General features: G+C 52.5%; 1 protein-coding gene and 1 pseudogene across 1 annotated transcript in view; one reads left to right on the top strand and one right to left on the bottom strand.

Annotated features, from left to right (window-relative positions):
- The window catches only part of CAPN12 (calpain 12), a 12,692-nt gene extending 11,544 nt beyond the window's left edge, over positions 1 to 1,148 (bottom strand). Inside the window, 3 exon segments of the mRNA XM_014535085.1 lie at positions 89 to 247; positions 404 to 473; positions 912 to 1,148. Of these exon segments, the coding sequence (XP_014390571.1) occupies positions 89 to 247; positions 404 to 473; positions 912 to 1,148 (466 nt within the window).
- A 2,600-nt stretch (positions 1,149 to 3,748) lies between these two features.
- LOC102252851 overlaps positions 3,749 to 8,802 on the top strand; it is a 36,265-nt pseudogene continuing 31,211 nt past the window's right edge.

The following is an 8,802-nucleotide window of genomic DNA, read 5'->3' as shown; positions in this document are numbered from 1 at the left end:
CTGGGGCCCAGCTCTGACCCCTGACCTTGCTGTACCTGTCCAAAATTCCAGCCCCAAAGAAACAACATCAACTATGAAACCATGTCACCTGGGGAAACTGAGGCATGAGCAGAGGAACCGAGCTTTACCTGGAAGTGGAAGACGCCGGCATAGTTGTCTCGGAAACCCTGTCCAGGGGGCACCACTCGGCGCAAGAGTCGGGGGTGCAGCGTGAGGGAGGCGGCAGCCGCAAGAAACCAACAGTTACCTTGGAGGAGAGAAGGCTAAGGCCCAGGGAGAGGAGAGGCTGAGGGAGGGGGAGGGGAGGTCAGAGGGTGGGGAGGGGGAGATCGAGGGCAGAGGTGTCAGGGTCGCAACTGCAACTTGCAGGATCTGGGGCCTTAGGTGGGCTCAGCGGTCTCACCCAGTCTCCCCTGACACACGTCTGTCCGGCTCATGTCCTCACAGATGAACTGGGGCTCAGCACAAAACTCCTGGGGGGATGGGGATTTCAGGCCTCAGCCAGGAAAGGGAGGGAAGGAGCAACTAGGCGGTCAGGCGCCTGGGTCCCCTCCTGCCTCATTGCTCCAGAGTAATGAGCGTCTCCAACCCCATGAGAGGCTTGTAAAGCCTTTGGGCAGGCGGTAGGCTTCTCTGGACCTTCCTGGACCCAGGGTGGTTGAGCCTGCTCTGAGCTGGTCCCACAGTGATCCTTCCTCCCTCAGACCCAGGAGTCCAGGCCCCAGCCCTCCTCCCTCAGACCCAGGAGTCCAGGCCCCAGCCCTCCTCCCTCAGACCCAGGAGTCCAGGCCCCAGCCCTCCTCCCTCAGACCCAGGAGGCCAGGCCCCCAGCCCTCCTCCCTCAGACCCAGGAGTCCAGCCCCCAGCCCTCCTCCCTCAGAGCCAGAACCCAGCCCCCAGCCACACTTTACATGGGGCCTCATCCATTTCACTCCTTTGGCCTTCTCTGAGTCTGGCCCCAGCTGGTCATAGCCAAGGGCATCAGGGCCAGCAGGGAAGTAGGGATCACGGAACAGGATCCCCTCATCCAGGCAGGCTGCTTGGATTGCCTCATAGCTCTGGCCTCTAAAAAGCTTCGGGTCCTGGGCTCCAGGTCCTGCCTCCTCATCCACCAGCTGGATGGTGACCTTCCCACTGCCACACGCCATCTGGACACTCTGGGCTCACAGGCTGGCCCAGGCCCTTTAACCTCTTGAGTCACGGAGGTGGGGCTTCCCCGCCAACTGGGCCCCGATGGGGGTCTTTACGCAGTGAGAAGCCTTCCCTCATTAACACTAATTGATGGTTTGGGGTGCAGGGGAGCATGGACGCCTCTTCAGTGGTTTCCTTCCCAGGGCGTGGGGCCTTCAGTTGTGGCCAGGAGAGCAGCTTAATGGGCTTGGCCAGCAGCAGGAGAGGAGGGCAGAGCTGAGGGAGGACCGGCTGCCAATGTGGGAGTTCCTAGAAGGAGGTCAGTGTGAGGGGTATGTTTCTGCAAGCTGGTCCCAGCATGTCCCTCTGTGGGGCTGGGAGGGCAGTGTGTCTACTGCTCATCTCTCTCCATCTGACATTTTCTCTCTGCCTGACATTATATCTCTTCTCCATCTCACTCTCTGTCCATCACTCTCATCGCCTTCTGTCTTTTTTTGTTTGTCTTTGTATCTGTCTTGTCTCCATACCTCTCTTTTTTTTAAACACTGATTTTCTTTCTTTTTTTAAGTATATTTTTATTGACTTCAGAGAGGAAGGGAGAGAGAGAGAAACATCAATGATGAGAGAGAATCATTGATTGGCTGCCTCCTGCACGCCCCCTACTAGGGATCAAGACACTTAAATAAAACCTCTTTCCATTTTCACCAGCACGTGCCCTTGGCCAGAAAACCTGGGACGACCCATCAGTCCGCAGGCTGACACTCTATCCACTGAGCCAAACCAGCTGGGGCCATCCCTCTCTCTGTCTATTTCTCATTGTGCCTATCTTGTGCATGCCTCACTGTCTGTGCCTCTTCATTCTTCTCTCTCTCCTTGTAACTAGAGAGGAAGGGAGAGAGAGAGAAACATCAATGATGAGAGAGAATCATTGATTGGCTGCCTCCTGCACGCCCCCTACTAGGGATCAAGACACTTAAATAAAACCTCTTTCCATTTTCACCAGCACGTGCCCTTGGCCAGAATCGAACCTGGGACCCATCAGTCCGCAGGCTGACACTCTATCCACTGAGCCAAACCAGCTGGGGCCATCCCTCTCTCTGTCTATTTCTCATTGTGCCTATCTTGTGCATGCCTCACTGTCTGTGCCTCTTCATTCTTCTCTCTCTCCTTGTAACTCCTCAGTCATCCACAGCGGGACCTGAGCCACCGGGACGCCCATCTCCTGCCTTCCCGACAAGGCAGACCTCAGCTCGGCTGCCCCAGGCAGGGCTAACAGTGGAAGGCTGGCTGCTCTGGGTTGAGAGGGGGGCCCACCAGGGACCATGATACCCTGCAGAGCCCACAAAGGCTCAAGGTCTCCTTTGGGGGAGCAGTATTTCCCCAAAAGGGTGCTGGGGCCATTGGAAATGGGCAAAAGGAAGTGAGCAAAATAGTTCTGAGAGACCAGGAATTCAGCAGTTTTTGTCCCAGCAAACCTTCCGCCTTCAGCACAGGTCTCCTGCCCTGCAGGACCCGGTCACCTCTGTGGCACCCAGATGCCCCTCACCTTTCCTTCCAAATGGACCAATAGACACTCTGAGTCCCTCCGCTGTAAGGCCACCAAAAGGTGGCCTTATAAAATGGGCTTTCTTCCTGTAGACTTGTCAAGACCACCCCCACCTATGTGAGGCAGGTGACAGTGGTAGAATCCAGACTCTACCACTTGGGTAAGTCACTTAACCTCTCTGTGCCTCAGTTTCCTCGTCTCTATTATGGGGGTAATGATAGGACCTACCTTGGAAGATTGTTGTGAAGCAAATGGGTTAATATGCGGGACACATTCAGAGCTGTGCCTCAGTAAGCATCAGATGTGATGGGGACACATTCAGAGCAGTGCCTGGCGCACAGTAGGTGCTCATTAAGCATCGGATGCGATGACTGTGTACTGAGGTCCCATCTGTGGGTACCTATCTCCTCTAGCCCCTGTTTCTGCCACTTCCACAGTCACCTGCTCCATCCCATTATCAGTTCACATTCCCACCCTAGGAGGTCACAGCCATCTCCCCTTTTATTTGCCCCAAAGTACCACTCGCAGTAGGAGGAAGTTTTTAATAAAACCTGTCTGACATCTTACATTAACCAGGAAAGAGCTCCTTGTCAAAACTGCCCGTCAGATCACAGGCCTTTGGCCCACGGCCTTCCGAGCGAGCCTCTCCTGCCTCGTCTGCAGCCCTCCTGGCCTCTGCTCCTCCCAGCTGCCTGCTGGCTGCCAAGTTACAGGGCTCTGGTCACACCTCACAAACAAGGGTTCTTTTGATCCTCACTCCCCATTAGCACCCCTGACATGCAGGTGTGACAGTGGGAACTGTAAGGATTGTTTCTGTAAATGCGGACTCTGACTAATAAGCAGCTTGTAAGTAAACAGCACGTTTGTATCAGAGTCCTAGGGACTAACTTCAGAAGATGCAGACTCGGACCTTCTGTTGTCCCAGTTCCGGGAGATTTGCTGACCTTCAAACATGGAGCCAGGATGACGTGGAGCCAGGATGACGTGGAGCCAGGATGATGAGCACTGGATGACATGGAGCCAGGATGACATGGAGCCAGGATGATGAGCACAGGATGACATGGAGCCAGGATGACATGGAGCCAGGATGATGAGCACAGGATGACGCGCACAGACGTCACCACCGGGTGTGCAGGTCCTTATTGGAATGGATGCTCTGGCCTGCAGGTAGGGAACTTTCCAACCCTCCCCTTGGTCTCTTTGTTGTGCTTTCCCTCTCCCTCCTTATCAAACCTCTGCCTGCACTCAGACAGGGAGATGGGCTTTATGACAAGAGTCCCCCATCTCCTCCGTGACTGACACTTGAATAAAACTTCTTTCCTTTTTCACCAGCATTTGGTTTGCAGGGTTGGCAGGCAGCAGAACCTGGCTCCGGTTACACTGTGTCCCACATACGCCTTCCCGGGCCAACGTGAGAAAAGGCGCTGATGCGTTGTACTGGTGTCTGCTGCTCTGCGAGCCCAGCATTCCCTGCCTCTTTTTCTGGACTCACCCCTCACGCCCATACGTTTTCAGGATCCACCTTATTCTCAAGCCATGCAGCTCTGGCAGGGCTGGCTTCTCACCACACTCCAGGGAAGGATGGCTGACCCAGACCAGCACTGGGAGCAGCGCAGTTCCTGCCACACCCCATTCAGGGCCTGGAGACGGGACTGGGCTTCTCTTTCCTGGGGCTCGCCTGGCGGGATGTGAGCAGGGAGTGGCAGAGGAGACCCTGCCTGAGAAGGAGGACAGCGTGGGGCTGAGCAGAGCCAAGTGATGGGGGAAGAAACAAGATTCCCACGAACAGAGCCGCCCAACAGGGAGGTGCTTGCAATCAGACTTTTACATGAAAGGAGCCGACTGTGCCCTGGTCCGGCAGCTCCCTTGGTTAGAGCGCCGTTCTCTTGGGCGAAGGGGGTGGGTTCCACTCTGGTCGGCACATACAAGCATGAGCCAATGAACGCATAGAAGATGGAGCAACAAATCGATATTTCTCTCTCTAAAAATCAATAAATAAAGCCCTGGCTGGTGTGGCTCAGTGCTGAGAGCGGCGGCCCACGCACTAATCAGATTTGATTCCCCGTCGGGGAAGAGGACGTACCTGGGTTGCAGGATCAATCCCAGACCCAGTAGGGGCCATGCAGGAGGCAACCAATCGATGTGTCAATCTCACATCTCTCTCTCTCTCTCTCTCTCTCTCTCTCTCTCTCTCTCTCTCCCTCCCTCCCTCCTCCCTTCCACTCTCTCTGAAAAAAAAAATCTATGGAAAAAATATCCTCAGGTGAGGATTACTTTTTAAAAATCAATTTAAAAATATTAACAAATAAATTCTGCTCTTTTTCCCATTTTTTATTTTAGTTAATTTCATTTCATTTTTGCTCTATTTATTTTGTTTTCTCATTAGCAACCAACGAAACCTTCCCAATTCACTGGCATGAGTTCTGCGGCAGCGCACCAGCCTGAAGGTCCCCTGTGGGTAAGATCTGAGAGAGCGCCTGGTGCCCCTGTCCTCCGTTTCCATCCTTGTCGCTTTACCTCACCAGCACAGTGCAGATGTTTGGCTTTACCAAGTTAAGGCTGCACTTGAGCCACCTTGTGATAGCAAAAACCTGAAAACAACTCAAATACCCATTGTCAGCCAAATGAGAAAATTCATACAATGAGAAGACAACACAGAAGTGAACATTGGATGAACTACAGCTACAACTTGGGGGCGAATCTTAGAAACATAATGTTGAGTGAAAGAACAAGCCTCAGAAGAATACTGTTCTTTAAAAAGTACTTACTGCTCCATCATCATCTCATACACCGAAAGGTTGCAGGTTCGCTCCCCAGTTGGGCCCGTAGGGGAGGCAACTGACTGAAGATTCACTCTCTCCCCCTTCCTCTCTAAAATCAATGAAAAATGGCCTGGCTGGCATAGCTCAGTGGTTGAGCATCAACTTATGAACCAGGAGGTCACGGTTCGATTCCTGGTCAGGGCACATGCTCAGTTCTGGGCTCCATACCCAGTAGGGAGCGTGTAGGAGGCAGCTGATCAATGGTTCTCTCTCATCATTGATGTTTCTATCTCTCACTCCCTCTCCCTTTCTCTCTGAAATCAATAAAAATATATTTAAAAAGTAAAAAATGAAATCAATAACAAACATATCCTCAGGTGAGAATTAAAAATAAATAAATAAAAGTACTTATTGCTCAAAAAATTTTTAAACATAAAATTAGACAAAATGGTGCAATGAACCCTCACATCCCCCTTTTCCAGCTTCAACAATAGTTAACTTAAGCAAATCTAGCTTTACTTATACCCCACCCCACCCCCATATCATTTTGAAGCAAATCTCAGACATCATTTTAACTCCTCAGTAATTATTTCAATATATTTATCTAAAAATATGAAAACAAAGAAAACCATAACCTGAATACCAGTGTCACACCAAAATAATTATTCATATACAATCATCTCTTAAAATCATTAGTCAGTTGGTATCCACATTTTCTTTTTTTTGTTAATCCTCACCCAAGGATATATTTTCCAATGACTTTTATAGATTGGAAGGGCAGGAGGAGGAAGAGGAGGAGGAAGAAAAGGAGGCGGAGGAGGAGGAGGAGGAGGAGGAGGAGGAGAGAGAGAGAGAGTCTGATGTGAGAGAGACACATTGACTGCCTCCCGCACATGCCCCAACCCGGGCTGGGCATCAAACCCACAACAGAGGTATATGCTCTTGACTGGGAATCGAACCTGCAACCCTTTGGTCCAAGGGCCGACACTCTGACCATTAAGCCAAACTGATCAGTGCCATATCTTCAACTGTCTCATCCTATATAATAAAAGGCTAATATGTAAATAGACCCAACAGCAGAACAACCAGAACAACTGAACAATCGAACAACCGGTTGCTATGACATGCGCTGACCACCAGGAGGCGTGTGCAGAAAATGGCGGGCATTGGGCGCCGTGGGATGGTGGAGCAGGTGAGCAGGGGCACCAGACCAAGCAGGGTGCCGGTTGCTGTCATCAGAGTGAATCTCTGGTGGTTACTGAAAATTCTTTGCTCCCGCACGCCATGGTCCCACCCGGTGCTCACATCTGCTGCCGGCACCAGTCCCACTCGCACCCACTGCCAGCACTGGCCCCGCTCACACCTGCAGCAGGCACTGGAGCTGCCCGGCACCAGTCCCGATCACTCAGCGCCATCAGCGGGTGTGAGTGGAGGATGCTGGCCCTGATCGCCCCTGAGGGAGTCTCCACTTCCCTCTGCTCCTGAGAGGCGATCAGGGCAGCAGCTGCCACTCGCACCCACTGACAGGGCTGGCCCTGCTTGCACCTGCTGCTGGTGCTGGCCCCAATTGCTGTGCGCTGTCAGCGGGTGCGAGCAGGGCTGGCATCGTCAGCGCATGGGAGTGGCGGTGGCGGGAGTGGGGCTGCCAGCTGACAGGGGACTGGGGGCCATGGTGGGAGGGGCTGGGGAGGTGCGGAGAATGGGCCCCTGTGCCTACTGCAGCCTCACAGCCCACAATTCCTTTCAAGGTGCATGAATTCATGCACTGGGCCCCTACTCTATAATAATAAAAGTGTAATATGCAAATTGACCTAACGACCGAACAGCAGAACGACCATCCAGACGACCTTCCAGATGACCACGCTATCACATGCACTGGTGCCAGGCCAGCCAAGGTGGGTGTGATGCAATTGGTCAGGGGGGCCTTGCCATCGCCCCATGATCGCCCCGCAGAGGGAGGCCCAGGCCACCCCTCTGCGGGGCAACTGATGGGGGGGCTCCATGATCAATTGCCCCAAAGAGGGAGGCCCAGGCCACCCTCTGCACAGCGATCAATCGCAGAGCCCCAGCCAGGTGGGTGGGGCCTCCCAGCTGGCAGCCACAGAGGGAGGCCCAGGCCACCAGCCAGCAGTGCTGTGGCTGGTGTGTGGGGCCGGCCAGTGATTGCCCTGCAGAGGGAGGCCCAGGCCAGCCAAGCGATCACCCATGCCTGTCGCCCACAGAGGGAGGCAACTGGTGGCAGCGGGAGGCAGGGGTGCAGCACGGCACAGATGGCCAACAGTGGCAGCGGTGGGGACAGGGCCAGCTGCCAGCAGCCATGGGGAAGGAAAGCCCTGATAGGCCAGGCCTAGGGGCCATACCCAAGGGGTCTCGGATTGTGAGAGGGCGTAGGCCGGGCTGAGGGACACCTCCCCCCCCCCGCATGAATTTTGTGCACCGGGCCTCTAGCAGATGTTATAAAATTGTTAGTAATTTATTTGAATCAAAGTCCAAATAATGTAGATTTCCTGCAATCCATTGACATATCTATTAAATCTCTTTTAATCTGTAGCAGCAATTTTCAACCAGTGTGCCATAAGAATTTTGTTAAACATGCAGTACCTGACTATTTAGTCAGGGGCACTGCCCTCTTTTCCCTTAGCTTGTCAAATAAAAAAATGACAACAGCCAACATAACAATAGCCATCCAATGTGAATGAATCAAAATTATATTTTTTTTGTCAGATTGGCAAAAAATGTATTTTTGATGTGCAGCAGAATATCAGTAATTAGTTTATGTATGCAATGAGATGAAAAAGGTTGAAAATCGCTCATCTATTGGGTTATTTTCTTTCAGCTTTTTTTTCCCCCCAATTTTTTGCTGAAGACCTGGATCATTTGTCCCAGAGTTTCCCAGTCTGGATCTGGCTGGTGATGCACCCTCTAGTGGCATGTAGCGTGTGCCTCTGTCTCCTGTCACCCCTGTACATTGAGTATTAGCTCTAGATACTTCCTCTGTTGCAGGCTCAGTTTTTGGACAAGACGACGTCCTAGGAGGTGCTTGGCTTTTCCACCTGGTCTGCATTTGAGGTGTTAGTCATAGGTGCTCTCCACCTACACCCACTGAGTCAAGATGGGTGTGGTAAAATGGTGATGTTCTATTTCTAGTGTTTCATCTTCACATAGTGGCTGGATTCCTATCTAATAATAGACAAACATGGTAATTGACAGTACCTTTGCTACACCTCCCATTGGCTAATCAGAGCAATATGCAAATTAACCGCCAACAAAGATGGTGGCTCATTTGCATACTGCAGGCAGGGTTGGCCAGCGCGAGCCGCCATCCGGGCCCCCGTGTGTGGCCCTGGGCAGCGGGGCTTACGC

Source organism: Myotis brandtii, unplaced genomic scaffold, assembly GCF_000412655.1.
Source record: "Myotis brandtii unplaced genomic scaffold, ASM41265v1 scaffold1373, whole genome shotgun sequence".
Lineage (NCBI taxonomy): Eukaryota > Metazoa > Chordata > Mammalia > Chiroptera > Vespertilionidae > Myotis > Myotis brandtii.
The sequence above is the reverse complement of the archived record's forward strand: the minus strand, read 5'-3'. Positions and strand labels throughout refer to the sequence as shown.